The following is an 18769-nucleotide window of genomic DNA, read 5'->3' on the forward strand; positions in this document are numbered from 1 at the left end:
AGCGGAGTAGCTGAGTCACTTTGTTGCTGGTTACTGAACAGCTGGCAGGATTTCAGGACTGCCTAAAAATGTCTTGTAATCTTTTAAGCAGCCTGAAAAAGGTGACTGTGTATGCTCCTATCACATTTTTAAATGGGGTTAAATAAGGTATCTGTTGTGTCTGTATAATTAAAGGAACAGGATATGTGCCTAAAGCCCAAATCTGATATCCCCATAAATAAGACTACATGCAAAAAGCTAAACAAGGATGTAAGATATGTACTCAAAATTAATATAAGTATGTAACTCTCCACACTTGACATAGGAACTAAATCTGGGAAGAATGTAGTAAAGGTGGCAGAATGGAGATAACTAGTTTAGAGGGGTTTTTTGTATTGACACTGTATTGTATCCCATTAGTAGGCCTGCATTCTGGAGAGGGAATTAAGGTCTTTAAGTTCACATCAGAGCTGAAACCTGTCTCTCTGAGTGAATAACAATGCAGGGTAATTACTATTTAGAATACAGTCTCTTGTCATCAAAATGACTTGTCAGAGATAAGCTGTGATCTTACACAGAATGTATCAGCTACTCATTTATCTTGGATATTTTTATATACTGAACAGTGAGATGAAGAACAGTCTTACTTTCAGCCCTGAAAATATTGTATGAGATGTAGTACATACATGTAGTAAATAACACCTTAGATTTGAGTCTCTGATTCTCTGTTGGCATTTCTGATTGTTTTTCATTTTGGCAGCATTTATATTCATGTGTTACATTCTTTCACAAGAAAAAATAATTACATAAATAAATTTGAAATTTCCAGTTCTTTAAGTAGTTCACTTACATGTTGTAGATTTAGAGAAGACTCCAGGAAGCTAGTTTTTCTACTTTGGAAAGCTTAGCAGCTTGCTTTGGGGAAACTTGAGATCTGGGATAATGTTTCAGGTGTGAGGAACTTTATCTAATGAGGAAAAGTTGTCATGGCATTTGGGGGGTGCAGCTTTAAGTGGAAGGTGATTAGCAAGTGATAAATGGACAGCTGTGGATATTAGGCATGCTGGGAAGAGGGTCTAGATTGAGATTTCAGAAGGTTACATTGATCATTTAATGAATAATATATTTAAATTGTAAACATTTTTTAGCATAATGTATTAACATAGCTTTCATGTCCTTGATCTGTTTTTTAAGACCAAGCTCTTAAATCAGTTGATAACAAAACACTCATTTTTACAACTTTTCCCCACAAACCTTCTCTTTATTTTAACGTCTCTGGACTGGTGTAGAAGAGGCTGCAGCACTGAACTGAGCTGGCAGTCCTCCTGGAGTTTTTTTGTTTGACTTGTATTAAGCTTTTTGTCATAGGAGTTATTATTTGAGGAAAGTACTTTGCTGGTAGGTGATAAATTGTTTTTGCATCTGAGCTGTCCTTTTAAGTTTTTTTTGCACTTGAGCTGTCCTGTTCCTACAGGAACTAGAGGGAGAAAAAAGATACTTGGGATGAAAGTGTAAAAGCAAAGAAGAGCAGATGTGTGGATCATTAATCTTAAATGTAATCCATTAAGAAACAGAGGATAGGAGCTGGATTCAGGAAGAGATTGAAGTGCATGATGGTTCAAACAAAACAAAATATACCTTGTTTTTTTCCATTACAGATCTCCCTTTTTGTTGTTTTCTGCTGTTTTCATGTTGTGATGGTCAGCCTTTTCAGGATTAATCTTTCTTTGCTAAGTGTAAATTTTATCATTTCAGTATTATGTATAAACATATGAAGGCGGTAAATGTTGTGGGAGTTTTAAGCCATAGAAAAATACTTTAGTAGACGATCTTATTTCAATGTGCATCTTCTCACCAGAGGCAAACATGATTTACAGATCAGTGGGAGAAAGAAGAGAGGAGAGTTATTGATTTGAGAAATCTGAAAAAGAGAGAGGTTGGAAGAATATGTAACTAAAGTAGAAAGGATGTCAGTCCTAGCAAAAAATGGTTTAAGAATGTCAAGATATATTAATGCAAGTATTTTTGTATTCAGCCTTATTCTGGAGTGTCATATTTTAATCTGCTCTTTTCTTTAGTTAACAGAAGTCCCTTCACTTTTGATTGTGTTAGTTCTGAAATCTGTTACTTGCAAATGCAAAAAAACCCTGATTTTAGTGCAAAAAGATGAGTGACAATTTCTTTCAGCAGCAGCAAGTCAGATTAAACATATAGTGAAACTGCAGCTTTACTTTGTAAACCCTGCATTTATTTACACATTTCATGTATATTTACTGTGCTGTGGATGTGGCAGATGGTGCTGACCTTGCAGACAATATTAGAACAAAAACAAGCATCATGCTCCAACAAAGCATCTATCTCATAATGCATTTGGATCTATGTTATTTGAATATTTGAATAATGCCTATATTTTTCTGCATCACTAAGAGCAAAGCTCAATATTGATACGATGTCTTTTTCTGATTATACCTTTTGTACACACAGTTTTGATGGTCTGAATACTTTTAATCTAGTTCAAGTGCCCTCTTATGTGAAGTATGTTGAAAAGCAGTGTGATCATCAGTCATGAGAAGTCTGAACACAAGAAGCTGTAGTTTTAGAGTGATCTTAAACCATTATATATATATCATTGTGCATATGCACATAGTTCTGTTGTCTGGAACTTCAGATCTGTTTCAAAATGAAGACTGCTTTCCATAGGATTAAATGTTGCCTAGCATCTTTATCTGATATGTTCTCGCTGCTATCTTCAGTGTTGCTATTTCTGTGTTTCAAGTGGCATTCAGAAAGTTATTTTAAACCCCAGTGCATATTCAGTTCATGTTATCAGCAGTCCAGAAATGACTTCTATAAGAGGAAGTACTTTTTAATATTCAGAAATAGCTTGGCCAAAGTCCAGTGATGTACTCTGTTATAAAACTTCAAATAAAGTGTTTTAAAGGGTATGTATATTCTTATATCTCGGCGTGGCATCCATCAGTCTCCACAGGTTTTCTTCATGAGAGAATGTTGGAGCTTATTTGTGCTGTTAAAGTGTTCAGCATAGAGCTTTAATGATATTTTGAAGGATAAATACAAGTGCTGCTCTTAGAATGTCAAATATTTTAACAGTAATTGTACTGTTTGGAGTCCAGCAGTTAATGATACTGCAACTTCAGCTGTCTGATATAGAAACATGCTGTGCCTACAGGATTGACAAAGACTGTATCGGTTATAGTGATTTTTTTAATTCTATATCTATAAGATTGATATATTCAACCAAGTCTTTTATTGTGCAGCACTTTCCCCTGTCCTGTTGTCACATTGAGGATGATGTTCTTCTCCATTAACAGTATTTTGTGGTTGAGGAGAAGGGCTAAAAGAGAAAGGTAGTTTTCCATTTCTCTGTAAACTAATAAAAAGTCAATTTGAGACTAAATTTGTGGTTTTTTAGAAGGAAACAAACTCAAGCTCAAACAATACAACTATTTAACACCTGAGATAATTGCCTTTCTTGCATTTCTGTCGCAGAAGCAGAGGTAAGGGTAAAACAAAGATGTCCAGCTAGTCAGACTGCACTTCTATCATAACGGCAGGAGGAAAAACACATGTTGTGGTTTAACTCCAGCTGGCAACTAAACCCACATAGTTGCTCCACCATCCCAGTGGCATCTGGGAGAGAATCAGAAGGGTAAAAGTAAGAAAATTCATGGGTTGAGACAGAGACAGTTTAACAGGGAAAACAAAGCCACACACACAAGCAAAGCAAGGAATTAATTCCCCAGTTCCCATTGCAGGCAGGTGTTCAGCCATCCCCAGGACAGTGAGGCTCCATCACACGTGGATCTTGGAGGATTGTTCTACAAAAAGCTTTTCATTTTTACATATTTGCTTGAAGTTTTGCAAATAGTGAAGTCCTTTAAGGGATTAGGTAGTAAGTGCCAAATAGCAGTAATGATCTGGTGTGTAAATTTCCAGTTTAGGATGAATTGTGTGACACAACAGTTGATGCTAAATGAAGTAAAATGTATAAGATAGGTGAGTTATTATGGAAAAACAATCTTGTGGATTAAAAATGAAAATAGTATAGTGTTAAAGAAATGAAATTCTTTTATTTGGTAAGGAGAAAGGTGCATTGTGCAAGCTGCAAAAAGTTACTTTGTGTGTGGCTTTTCTCCTCAGCTAATTATGGATTTTGATAACAACTGGAAGAGTGAAGACAGAAAAACTGAGGGGAAAGAGGGGTACTGTTCTAGCAACTGTGAGAAGCTAGAAGATGAGAGATAAATATTAGCAAGGTGAATGAAAATATTTAGGTTATGTTCTGGTTAGAATTTGTAATAAACTGACAAAGTCTTTTCTTGTAAGAAATGGTTATAGTTGAATGAGGGGGAAAAAAGCCTTTTAAAAATTAAGTATCTGCTACTACATGTAATCAAAACAGTTCATACTCTCAAGTCTTCTTAAAACTTTGCTGAGAAAACATTTCTTTTAAAAATTGTCTTTTCTAAATGAGTGTGCTTTCAGGAGGGATATTTTGCATTGGCTGTTGTTTAGGATAAAGCATAATAACAATGTCAGTGCAAGCACTGAGTAACAGAACTGGCTTACTTAGAAATTCACAGTGCACATCTGCCTTTATCTTATATAATGAAATGATATCCTGCTCATCTGATTTTAGTAGCTATTCAACCAAACCTTATTTTGTTTTTAGTAGCCCAATGCAGCATTTTCAATTGCACAGAGTATTTGCATGAGCAAAAATTAGTCTGATTTAAGAACCTTATGAAGTTCTTCAGGGGACTGGAACATGTTTCATACGAGGAAAGGCTGCAGGAACTGGGGCTGTTTAGTCTAGAAAAGAGGAGACTGAGGGATGATCTTATTAACATTTATAAATATCTAAAGGGTGGGTGTCAGGAGGCTGGGACATCCCTTTTTTCTTTTGTAGCTAGCAACAGCACAAGGGGTGATGGGATGAAGCTGGAACACAAAAAGTTCCACTTAAACATAAGAAAAAACAATTTCGCTGTTGAGGTGAGGGAGCCCTGGCACAGGCTGCCCAGAGGGATTGTGGAGTCTCCTTCCTTGGTCTTCAAGACCCACCTGGACATGTTCCTATGCGACCTGATCTAGGTGGAGATGCTTCTGCAGGGGGATTGGACTAGATGATCTCTAAAGGTCCCTTCCGACCCCTACCACCATTCTATGATTCTTCAAGGATCTATACACGTTCTGTTTCAGAGTATAAGCATCATCAGAATTGGATTGGATTGAATTGGATAATGGCTGTTCTTCCTCCATTCCAGCTTGTACAGACCCTAAGTCTTCTCTGCTTTTTGATATTACTTGTATTACTGAAAAAATATGGTACTGTAAGGAATCCATCTGTAGACCTTGGAGATAATTGGTGAAGGAAGGGAAGAACACCACACGTTTTAATGAATTGAACCTGCCTGGTTTCTAGCAAGTGCTATTTGTCACTTTGTTGTAGTGGCCAGTGCTGCAATTTTTGTTTGAAATCTAGAATATTGTATTGATTTCAGAAGCCTATATAGATGGGGTTTTATTTACAGTTTATTTATATATGCTGAGGTAACTCTGGACTTCCAAAGTTCAGTGTTACATTTGTGATTCCTCGTTAACTGTGGAAAAGAATTAATTTTCTAAAACATCATTGTTGTGTTTAGAAATGGAAAGACAGTGTCATAAAGATCTGAAAAAAAAGTATCATTAGAATTGTACAACTTACCCATAATTATTTTGAAAGTGTTTTCTACCTTAGTATGTAGAGGTTCAGGAACTAAAACCAATTTAAGCCATATTAAATGTCAACCAGCTGGGGAGTTTTACTGAAATGTTATTTCAGTTTCAGTATTTTGTATACATAGCTATCTGTAGTCTTACTGAGATGTAATTGCTTTTTGTTTGTTCAGATCCTCTTTCATTCAGGAAAGCAGTCAGTCACATTGTGAGATAACTGTGCTTCATTTTTATTGCTTTTTTATTCAAATACAAGTATGTTCCAATGCACAACTTTGTTTTTTTCCTTTCAGATGGTCTTGTTATTGTGGGTGTGCATTCAGCAAAGTTCCCAAATGAAAAAGTTCTGGATAACATTAAAAGTGCTGTTCTGAGGTATAATATTGTCCACCCTGTAGTAAACGATGTCGATGCAACACTGTGGCATGAACTAGAAGTGTCCTGCTGGCCAACTCTGGTCATTCTCGGGCCTCGTGGGAATATGCTGTTTTCACTTGTTGGAGAGGGACACAGAGAGAAGTTGTTTTTATTTACTTCTATAACACTGAAATTCTACAAAGAGAGAGGACAAATAAAAGATAACAACATTGGAATAAAGCTATACAGAGACTCCCTCCCACCTTCTCCCCTGCTATTTCCTGGTAAAGTGACCGTAGATCATTCAGGAGAAAGGCTGGTGATAGCAGACACTGGACACCATAGAATTTTGGTTACTCGAAAAAATGGAGAAATTCTACACACTATTGGAGGTAAGAGTATGTAAGTTTATTACAGTAATTGTAGTTGAGGAGTAGAGTATGTTTGGTGAGCCTACTAGACTGATTCTTTTCTTAGAGAACCTAGCAGTTTATAGGCATTACCAGCATTTTTTTTCTAGTAAAATCACTTTTACTGGATATGGGGTAGATATAGTATAGTACCATCAGTAGGAGACTCTGTTAATGTAATTGACTGAGATGTCTAATTTGTTTTTCTTTGTTCCATTGACAAAGTTTGTGTTTTCACATGATGTCCAGTATGAATACAGTTTGGATTCTGAAAGTGTTGCAAATGGGTTTAGATGTAAGCAATGTATAGCCACATCCAGCAGCAAGTTAGGGCAAAGAAAAGAGACTGTAGTGCCTCCTTTTTTTGTAGAAGAAATGAATGTTGAATTGTGGTAGTGGTGTTGTGTGGGGAGGTTTTTGGGCTATGTTTTTTGTTTGGTTGTTGTTGGTTTGGGTTTTTTTTTAATGAAGAACATTCCTCATGGGATCCCATTCTGCTTTTAAGAGAAGGGGAGAATTATTAGTAGTACACAGGCATCTGAAAATTAAGTTGCCTTAGTATATATGAAAAAGTCTGTTTTCTCATCAAAATTGGGGTGTAACATATAAACAAGTTATAAAACCAGTAAAAGTTAAGCATTTAAATTTAGTTCCTCTTATTTCACCTTTAAAAAAACTAATCTCTTTAAATATTTTTATAAAATTACTGTTTGTTTTACTCTGCAAATCAAGAAAATTTGTACAGTCTTTGTATGCTTTACTCTTTTGTAGATGAAACATTCAGGCTTGTTCATTTTCCAGAATCTGTTACAGCAGTCAAAGTGAAACCTGAATGTGCCGAGTGTATAGCTGGTAGAATAGTCCATCTATGAGCAATCCTAACAGACGTTTAAGAAATTATTGAATCCCACAATCATTGAAAACAACAGTTCCTTTATGTCTCAGAATCAGGACCTGTGTGCTGATGTGTCCTATTATTACCTAGTCTGGTATTAACTAATGCCTGTTCCATGGCAGGATCCTACAAACCTCATAAAAATACCAGAGGCACTGCTGTTTAAAGAAAGGAAGAAAATCTCTTGCTACTTGAAATACCAGTGCACTGAATAGACTGACTAATTATCCAAGTTACCGTGATAAAGGCATTAGTCTTAATATCCTTCTCTTATGGGAAGTACAAACAGGATTTCTTGTGACAAAAGTGAGAAATTTGGTTTCTGTTTGACATGTGAGATATAATATGTGCTGACAAGCGACCTTTTAGTGTTGTGGGGTAGTCTAATGACTAACGTTGGAACAGGTACCTCTCCTTCCTTTGTCACACCATGCTATTCCCTCCCTGGGGTTCTGTGCCCTGATGACGCTTACAAGGGGAACTACTGGATTCTGACACACCAGCACCTCAGTCCCTCCTCTGTAAAGGTCTAAATTGTCTTCTGACAGTAGGTTGTAAAAGTTTGTGTATTTCAGTGACTCAGTTAAATGATTCAGTGGGCAGAAAATAATGCCTTGAAGTTGATAACACAATAATAAATGTGGGCATTCACAAAGGTTGAAATTAGTATATTTGCATCATAAATCATGATGCACACATAACTCATGTCTAAATGTCTTCTGCTGACACATACTGTTAATGCATTTTAAATGTTACTGCCTCTGAAATATGATACTTACCTCCATGCCATTATATTCAGGTCATATTCCTTTCTATTTCATAATTGTTCTGTACAGAAGGCTGTCACTCCATCATTCTCACTGTTCCTTTGTGTAATTAGATCCATGTCATCTTTTTCCTAATTATTATTAATGAGAAAATGCCACTAATCAAATATTAGTGTCATTTGTGATTACACTAAGATCTGAACCATTGAAACAGAGTTGAATTTTGGAAATCAAAAAGTTTTTCGTGCTGGCTTGCTTTGATGTAGTCAGGAATTAAAATAATACCTCTTTATTTCTGTCTTCCATTGTTGCTGTTGCCCTTTAGTGCAAGGGAACAATTTAGATCCCTATTAAGACTTTTCTCTGTGGAAGATGAGCTTGAAGAAGCAGAGAACTTCTGGAGAATGAGTTCAAAATTTAATAGCACCAGGCTGGAGTAATTATGTAGTGAGCTAAAATGAGACTACACAAAATATTAATGTAAACTGTACAAGGTGCTGTGAAACTGTCTCTTAGAATATGGAATTCTCTTACAGGTTTGGTTTTTTTTAGTTTTCTTTCTTCTAAAATTCCTTCTGGAATTGCTTTGTTTCATTTTCTAGGTCCAAACAGTGGAAGGAGAGATGGAAGATTTTCACAGGCAGCTTTCAACTCACCACAAGGGATTGCTATAAAAAATGACGTTATTTATGTAGCTGATACAGAAAACCACCTCATTAGAAAGGTAAATACCCCATAAGGAAAATAAAAAATTGATCTCTCATAGCTTATTCTACTTACATAAGTGAAAATTTTCAGCAAATTAATTACTCTCCTAATACTCTCAACATCAGGAAGGAAATTTGTCCCAATATCTTATAAATAAATGCTGTTGTGCAGTTTGTCTTGAAAGGATTTCATGATAGGCAGTACTCACTCCAGCATAACTGATTTTTGTTTTGGTAGTGTCTTACTTTCCTGTTATGAGAAACATCTATTCTTAGTACTGGAAGCAAAAGTTGTTTTTGTTTTACTTCCAGTAGTATCAGATTGTTATCTAAAGTTATTGTACTACTGTGGTTTAGTGAATATCTAAACTTCTCTTAGCTGTTCTTGTCTCTCAAGTGCAGGATCAGAATTTGACATCACAATTGTCTGCATGTGGATTTCTTTTGATTCCATGCTTGCAGTGTTTCAGCACATAGCACTGTTACTCTTTATGTGCTGTCATTGGATCTTACATTTGGTAAGGTCAAATTTAGAATAATCAGAACGTAAGTTTCTTGAAGCAATATAATATTACATTATTATTAAAAGTATCTCAGAAGGTCTTGTATTCAGATCCTCAACATTATGTCCAATTCATGATCAGAGGAGGCATATACAACCTCACTCGAGGTGCCTTTGTACCGTTAAGTAGGTTTGTTCTGTGGTTTACTTCAAAGCACTAGTCCACAAACTCCCTGCACTGTATTATTCATTGTTGGCAGCTACCAGGTTTTATTCTGGAAAGGACTAAGGCTTGCTGTTGGTAAAGAAATATTGCTACTAAAAATTGGTAGTTTGCACCTGGTTCCACATCCTACTGATATTCATCACTGTAGCCTGGTGACCACAGGAAATTAAGTGTTACAGGTAGCAAATACAGCACAGAAACATCTGAAGATGAGAATCATACTGCTTCAGCATTTTTCCTGAGAATTAGCTGTTCTATTTCATCCAAAGCCATCCAAGATTTAAGTAATAAAACAGCTGCAGAACGTGTTTTCAAATGTTTGTGCAGGCCACAGGTCTTGCAAAAAGAGTGCATTTACTGCTACAAAAGTTAGAAGATTCTATATGTGAAAAACTCCCTTTTTATGTAGTCATCCCAGTAAACTGATAAAAGGTATTGCAAGTCACTTGATAAGTAAGCAAATGAGGAAGGGAAAATAAAGGAATTTAGGTTGCAGAAATGAAATAAAAAGTAGGAGATGAAGTGCAAAAATAATTTGCTTCGTGTAGATTACTTTATATAGAGAGATGCTGTTACAGGATCTGAATTTGTATGTCAGATTCTTATAGAAGTTTAAAATAAAACATCCACATCTATTTTGTGGATTCTAGAATATTTCTCTGGAAAATGTTGATACTTTCTTATAACTGCTGAACAAGCCTTGACAGAGCAGTGTTAATTTTTGTGGCATGTGGAAGAGAATTCCAGGTACAAGGTTTTCCTGCTGCTTACTGCTTCCCCCTTCTCCCACTTCCCTCAGCAAGCATTGTGGTGAAGTTATTTTCCTATATAAAAAAATACCTGAAATTTTGGGGGGTTTTGTGTCAGCAAAACCTCTCTGATTTTGACCTCTAGCTCAAATTATCTGTACCTTCAGCCAAGTTAATTTTCTACCTTCAGTGTGTATAATTTTGGTTCTTGTAGATTGACCTGGAATTAGAGATGGTGACCACTGTAGCAGGCATTGGGATACAAGGTGTTGATAAGGAAGGAGGAGCAAAGGGAGAAGAACAGCCTATCAGCTCTCCATGGGATGTGATCTTTGGAAATTCAGGTATCTTATCCGTTGAGCTTTTGATATCTCGTACTTACAGATGCATGACTGTGTGCTAAATATTTTACTGTTTTAGTAATAATCTGAAATATGAAAAAGTAAAGATTTATTTTACAACTGAGTCTAAAAAACGGTGGTTCCATTTGCAAGGGATAACTGCAGTTCTGCTTTGGATCCTTAAAAAAGGTGAACTGGTACTCTATGGAAGAAAAATTATTTTGTAGTAAGTTCTATAGTTACTGGGTCCAAATACAGAAGGAAATTGGGATTGCTTTTGTTAGGCCAGTACTTTATGCCAGAATCACTTCAGAGGCAGCTATGTTTTACAGGAAGTGAGCATTGTCTAGAAGTTCCTCTCCTTGGCTATACAGACATATCTGACCACTTGTAAATATTTGAGTTTAGGAACTAAAAATAGATTTAGTTGGGGACGTCTGTTTATTCCTGTTTAGGTGACATAAACTGAAGATCATGATAGAATCAGAGAAAAGAGGAGTACCTCAGAAAAAGCCTTGCTAGCATCAGGGGCTACAAATTAAATAATGATAGGATTATTGCATGAAAGGCTGCAGGAATCAACTTTTGAGAATTTAAATAAAGTTCTTTCCTGATTCACTTAACACACACCTGAGTTTCACGTTGGGCAACTCATTTTTTCAACTATTATTAACTGTGAGCTGATACTTCAGTCTCTCATGTTTCCATTTCAATATAGTTTAGAAGATACAGATGCCAGTTTCTTAATAATGACAGAACAATTTTTCTGGCATAAAACTGATAGGTCAGTATTAGAGGTGTAGAAATTTACTTCCAATAATGAGTTTTCTTGAATCTACAAATGAATGGGATGGGGACATAGCATTACTTGAGTTTCATATCTTTAGAACAGAGGTGTTTTGCAAGATTAGTAAACTAGATTTAACACTTTTAGTACCATGTCTTAAAAAAAAAGGGAGCACTTTTCTCAAAGACTTTGTCAATGACCTTTCCAATCTGTGTTAAACATATGGAATCCTACTAGCAAGAGAAAGGAGGAATATCTGAAAGAGAATCTCACTGAATGTAGGTTGCTATTAATGCAGGCATGAGTTTTACTGAATTTTATCCAATCTGATTTTCCTTTTGTGTACCAGTAGATGATTGTGTGACTAGATGGTGTAGTTTTCAAGGTATCTTGAACCAGCAAACCGATCTTCGTGGGATGTTACTGCAGAGCTGTTGTCCAAATCAGCAGAGGACGAGACTAATAATTCATCAGTGCTTTAGAATCTTAAGCTGTTTAACAGAACTATTCAAAATACCCTATAATTTTGCTTGCCATTTTTCACAATGCTTTCTTCTGCTTCTGCTAGTAGTTGAGTATCTGTTGATACTTTTTATTTTTGAGAGCTCTGCTTATTAAATGTTAATTGATATGATTGTTATCAACATGAACATAGTAATCACTGAATTAGTCACCTGTAGAGGCTTAGTCATCTGCACTGTTCATCACTGACTGCTGAATTTTTATAAGCATTTACAAAGAAATCAGATCTTCTGAATGCATTCTGTTCAGACCAGTATAGATTTTTTTCATATTCAATTAGAACCTACCTGTCAGTTTAGATCTCTACAAAATATTATATAATCTGTGAGTTAAGAAGAGATTAAATCAATTTCAGTTCCTTCTTTGAGAGGGTAATAGGTCAAATAGATAAAAGCTGAGTGAGGGGTGGAGGAAGGTGTGCTTTCTGTTTCTTTAAATAGTTTGTCAACTCTACAACTCTGACAAACTCTGCTGCATTGGTATTGCAAATTATTTTGAGCCTGGTAGGATCTCCCAATTGCTATCCACTATATCATAGAATGCATTTATTTATTCAGTAAGTGCATGCAAAGCACTACTTTGTAGGAAACGTTCACTGTCTGGGCAGAGAACAGCCTTCTGTTGGTGATTCTCAGTATGCTGTCCTGCAAGTAGATACCCCGTTGTCAGTGTATTAAACCTGCTATGCCAGTGTCTATTTGTGTCTATTTGAATGGATGAAGTAATTGATGAGAGAGTTTAAAAATTTACTTTTGTTCACATCCATGCAGCAATGCCTGTTTTTATATGTATCTCTCTGCTAGTTGCAGGAGGTAATGTACACTTCAACAGCTTCAGTTCATTTACTACAAAATTCATGTTTGACTTTTGTGTTAACTAATGTGGCATATGGGAAATAACATCATCCCTGCCCATTTTTCTTAGCTCTGTGTAGCTTAAACTGTGTACAAGAGGCATTTTTTCTTTTAGAAGACAGATTTATTAATTTTATAGCTTTTAAACAAGTGATGCTTCTGTCAGTTTTTCCTTTCAATGTCCAAAGTCCTACTACTCAAAACACGAAAGGGAGAAAAAGGAGTTTGAATGTTTGTGTACTATACTAGATAGTATTGAACATCTAGGCAAACCTTTTCTAAAGTCTTAAAGGGAGAGATTACCTCTTCAGATAATTTTTTTTGTGTATCATTTACATTTCTTGAGATACATACTGTTTAGAGTATGTACTGATCAGTTAAAAGACTTCATTAAAATTTTACTGCATGGTTTGTTGGGAAATTAAAAATTCTTAGGAAGAAAGTTTATAAAGGCTCAGGTAAGTTAATATCAGAACAGATACTACTAAGTAACATGCTTTCAAGCTTCCTTTAGTATTTCCATGAGATAATGGGATTTTGTTTCCTCATTTTATACAGATGCAGAAGTCTGAGACAAAGAGGTTAAATGACTGAAATACCACTTAAAATAAAGTTGGCACAAATATCTCTTTTTCAGGTAGGGCAGTTAATAGAGACAAAACACATGCTAGGATTCAGGCAGGCAGTATTCTTCCTTGTCATCTTTTTTGTTTCTTCAGTTGTGGCCACTGAGCTTATGTTTAACAACTCCTCCCCCCCCCCCCCCCCCCCCCCCCCCGCCTTTGAAATTCTTGAATGAACTCCATGGATTAAATTCTGGCTTCATTGAAGTTGGTGCTGAAATTTGCATTGACATAGATCATACAGGAAATACAAGAGGAGGACCAGCAGCTTAAAAATACATTTTTAACTTACTGTGTGCTTTTTTAGCTTTCTCTGTTGTCCCCTTCTATTTTTATTCAGTGGGTGTTGAAAGCAAGTGATACCTAAATGCACAGTTGATCCAAGCGTGAAATGTTCTTGATAGCTGCATTCTTGCTGGAAGGAACAGGACAATGACCTGTGCTTGGTGACATAACTGTGTGGTTCACATTCCAAAATCTGGTCTTAAGTTGCATGTTTGTAACCTATTTATAGAAACTCCCAAGTACAGTATTGACCAGGCTTTCAGTAAACTAGTTGGGAATTTTTATATCAATTTAGGTTTGACGTGGATATTGTTTAAATGAAAGTACAGTACCTTTTCATACTGGTATCATTTTTACAGCCCTTTAAAGGCAAAAGTATGTAAGATTTTTTTTTTTTTTTTTTTTTGTCTGTCAGTGTTTCTGCTAGAGGATTGTTTGATACTACTTCATTACAGAGGAAACACTTTATTTTCTTCTGAATTACTCTGGTGATTCTTCCTTTATTTTCCAAAAAACTTAAAAAGCAATAAACACTTAAGCAATAAGCAGTTAGGACTTCCTGGGTAAGTTCAGACCACGTATCAACTGTTTGAACTGTCTGTATCTTGGAAATATGTCTTTTGCTATGTCACTCTTTCCTTCCAGTCTGGTCTTTTTGTTTGGCATTGAGGCTTTAGCTGTCATTGTCCCGTGAAAGGAATTTTCCTTGACGGTAGCTGAAAATTAAGCTGCTTTTGTCTTCATTAGGAATTAATTTGGAATCATTTTTCTGGACAACTCAATTTTAATTACTCTGAACATATTCGATATGACTGCATGATGTGGCCATGCAGATTTACTTGGAATGCAAAGGGCCTTCTCATCTCTTTATGCAAAGCACAAACCTTGTGATACCCCATTCAACTTTGGGCTGCGTCTGCCCTTGTACAAGTTCAGTTCTACAGAAAATCATACTAGAGTCATCATTAAAAAGAAAGAGCATTGTCTGTATTCTCTTCTGGAAGTAGATCCTAAATTTATTTGTAAATGCTAATTATTTTTTGTTTGAAATATTTGAAAACTTCAAAGAAAAGTTACTTCATTAAAGATAGAGCAGAGGTAAAATGGAAGGGCTTTTATTCCCGTTTAAGAAATCTTCCTTGATTAGGAATGAATAAAACACATAAGCAGACTTTGCTTTCTCTCTAGTTATAGTGATATATGCTAACACTAAATAATCTGAATTAGTTCTTTCATGCTAACAGATGCTATCACTTCTACCTTGTAGAAGTGTTTACTGCCATTGTAGTTGGAAGGTCTGAGTTAGAAAACTTAGGAAAGAGAGAAAATATTTAATTATAGTTCTCATTTTTAGCTTACTATAATCTCCACTTGTATGACAACCCCTTGGTGTCTGTGTCCAAGGATTTCCCTTAATGAGAGGGCAGATATGTTAACTAAGGAGGAAAACTCAAGAAGCATTTGTGTCATAAGGGGTTATTATAGTGGGCTTGTGTGGCATGATGCCACACTATCTGAAAGAGTGCTGGGAAGCACATTTAAAAGAGAAGAAAATTACTTTTTAGTCATCCAAAGAGGATGATGCATACTTGTAACAGTCCAGACACTACAGTGCTAGAGCATTTCTTTGGGGCTTTGCTGTCTCTGTCTTTCTCAAGAAGAACAACAATTCTCTAGCTGTTATGTCAGTCAGATTTGCATTTAATTTCCTAAACCTCCACTGACTTAAGCAAAGGCAGGACTTGCATTCACATGTGCACATTGGCAGCATCCCTGTCTCTAAACTGGAGGATGTTTTTGCAGAGGATGAGTGTAGCAATAGATTTCTTTCTCATTGTTTGTTAAAGATAAAATTAGTAGACAAGAATAATATTTTCAAACTTCAGTCTATTTAGGAAATCTCAGTGATGCCAGCCACCAAATTTAACTGTGATTCCCAGACGTTTTATTTCCCAGTCTGGAAGTAAGCATGCAGTCCCCAGCCAGGGAACCTGGCAGCATGGATAGTCCTGGGAATGGAATCTCTTCAAACAAATATTGGTGTTGACTGGTATGAAATAAAGTCTTTTCCCTGTGTTCAAACTGACTTGCAGCTAATGGTCAGCAGTATTACTGGACTGTTGCCTATGTGCCCAAACAGGACTCTGAATTCTTAAAACATGGACATTGCTGAGGCTGATTCAGGAACTGAATTGATGTGTACTAACTCAAGCATCATATAATACGGAACGCCAGTGCATTCAGCTCTAGTACATTCTTGGTGACTGTGTATCACATTTGTGAGCCGTACTTGCTTTGATACAGGCAGCACTAAAGATAAGAAAGCACATACCCTAATAAGGAGAAACTACACTGGATTTTAAAAACAGCTCAAGATAAGTTGGAATGTAGTGCTTAATTGAATAAATGTAAAAGATTTGCTTTGTTCTTTTATGTTGTTTTATAATAAATTCTAAAAAAAATAAATTCTTTCCATTCAAGGATGATAAGGAATTGTGATAATGATGGCATTAACATAATTTTAACATGCTGCTTCTCCCTGGCCCCCTTTTCCTAAAAAAACAGTACAAGGATGACAGTGGTGACATGTCCTCAAACTGCTCTATCCTGAAATAAGAGGTTTTTCTGTCCTTGTTTCAGAACAAAAATATTACATTCAGTAGTATCAGGGCCATTGAATGATACAACACCTTAGCTGTGCAACTGTAGGCACTCAGGTTACTTTTCTGATTTGATATAACTTTTTTTAATTGAAGTTCTGACATATTTTGCAGAGTTTAGGATGCCTGTGCTATTTCAATGCATGCATCCAATCTCTTTGCTCTGATTGTCAGCCAGTAGAAAACACTTAAGTTGTGTTAAAATTTATGACAGCTGCAGAGCTCTTACTTATTTTACCTCTCTTCTTCTCTAGTTGAGGAAATGATCTTACACAGTCAGTAACATTTGAAATGAATATTGATGCTTTTTCCCCCTGTGTCTCACAAGCCTTTCAGTGTGCTGAGTTAAAGTAAGAAACATTCTCAATGTATGACTGTCACAAGGGAGTTTTCAGTGAGTGGAGTTAGAGAACTGGATAGGTGAATGAAACATTTTTCTAAAGTGCTGAGTTCAAGTAGTAAATCGATGAATGAAGTGAATATTAAATAATTAACAGAGCACTTTCTGAGATCCCTGAGAATGAACTGCACAGCATAGCAAGATAAAAAGCTCTCTTTCTGAAATGACCGGTGATTTTAGTGTTACTCATTCTGGGGTATCCAGAACAGTAGCATCTAAAAAGTGCAAGGTGCCCATTGTGGAAACATGAAGTCCTGAAGTTGAACATGTACTACATAGGAAGCAGTGAAATTATTTTGTAGGCCATTTTCTCATTTTAAATCTCTTAGAAAAAAGCCCTATTCAAAGATGATTCCAGGGTGAGGCAGGTGTGTGTGTGGAAAGGGGTGGTGTTTACTGGGGTGTTTTCGGCATTGTCAGTACTTGTTAGCATCTCTTATGACTATGTTATAAAGTATCTGTTTTCCAACTCATTTTGCAACCTTTCTGCTGAACAAAAAACTTTTAGGTAGTTTGGAAGTTTGATTTCTATTCTTGGAGCTCTAGTTTGTGTAAAAACATTGAGCTACGTGGAGATGCAGGAGAGAGCAGAGTTTCTGTGATCACAGTCTGTAAACTTGTGTCTTGATGCAAAAAAACCAGAAAAGGTTGAAGACAACTGTGTTAAAATCATACCAGTACTACTCTGAAGAGGGCTCACAGTATGAGGAAGTTGATTCTGGAGACAGAAGGATGCTTTTTTTTTTTGCCTCTTGCACTGTGTAACGTAGGAAAGATTTAGAATGAGAAGACAAACAGCAGGATCTCAGTTGGGGGAATGGTGGTAATTTCATATTAGGAAGATTGATTTGGACTATTCAACTTTAAAATGCTCGCAAGTATTTTATATATAATTGCTTCTATTTTGGAACTCCAAAAGCAGGCAGGGGGAGATGGGGAGGTATCCATTAGATTGTTTGCAGGAACAGCTATGAGATGTGTAATGTCTTAGAAGTTCATATGAATAAAAAGTTTCTGTGAGCAATTCGAAGGTATTTTTCTTGCAGTTATTCCAATACCTGAATCATTCATTTAGAAAAACATGTTAATATTGTCTCTGACTAGATAGGGCAGTAACATATGGTGTGTAGACTAGTGCAATCTTAGAAGAGCATCCCCATTTTAATGCAGTTTTCCAAATGCCAACTTTCTGGTCCTTAAGAGTTTCAGGAAAAGGCTAAAATAAGTAAATTTCTTTTGGATTTGGATTGTTGTTTTGGTTTGATTTTCATTAATGGTCTTTCACATCTTGTCTTCCTACATTCTTTTTATGCTGTAATGTTATGCTTCAAGCTACAGAGCACTTACATGTTCTTCACTTTGCATTTGTGTCATTTTATTTATGTAGTATTGTCTGGGTAAACTTGGTGTAATTTATAGACATGGACTGGTGAATAGTAGTTTTACACTTTGAGTTGAAAAAAATAGATTCTCAAACAGTTCTTGATCAGAAGATCTCTGGTCTGCGGATCTGCATCTTGTCTTCATGATACCACAGGTACCCATGTGCATAGAGAGAACAACTTGGAAACTCAATAGCTAGTGCAGGGGGAAGTTAGTTGATTGCCCACATCACATCTAATGATTAGATAAACAGCAGTTGTTACGAGAGTGTAACTGCATAACATGCAAGCATCACCTACTCTTATCTTAAAGCCATTATGTACACTATATGTAATGTACAATGGTATTGCTGTGGATATTTCTTTCAAAATCTGTAAACAACTACCAGTAGATTTTTTTTTAATATCTAATTTGGTTACTAGTGTAGTAAAAAACCCTGAAAGAAACAAAAGCACATATCCCCCACCTTCCCATGTCTTAGCAAAGATATCTGTGTTTGTTGGCCGATTTGAATCCAAAAATAACAGGTGAGGCATGGACCAAATAGCAAAATGTTGCAAAGAGCAAATCCTATTTGAAG

At 36.0% G+C, this 18769-nt stretch overlaps 1 protein-coding gene across 2 annotated transcripts in view; it reads left to right on the plus strand.

The window, feature by feature from the left end:
- The window catches only part of NHLRC2 (NHL repeat containing 2), a 35400-nt gene that overhangs the window by 2545 nt on the left and 14086 nt on the right, over positions 1 to 18769 (plus strand). For both annotated transcript variants that reach the window (XM_062001171.1, XM_062001170.1), the window contains exons 3-5: positions 6015 to 6470; positions 8753 to 8874; positions 10549 to 10678. In XM_062001171.1, coding sequence (XP_061857155.1) covers positions 6015 to 6470; positions 8753 to 8874; positions 10549 to 10678 — 708 coding nt within the window. The remainder of the gene's footprint in view (positions 1 to 6014; positions 6471 to 8752; positions 8875 to 10548; positions 10679 to 18769) is intronic.

This window comes from Colius striatus, chromosome 8, assembly GCF_028858725.1.
Source record: "Colius striatus isolate bColStr4 chromosome 8, bColStr4.1.hap1, whole genome shotgun sequence".
Taxonomy (NCBI): domain Eukaryota; kingdom Metazoa; phylum Chordata; class Aves; order Coliiformes; family Coliidae; genus Colius; species Colius striatus.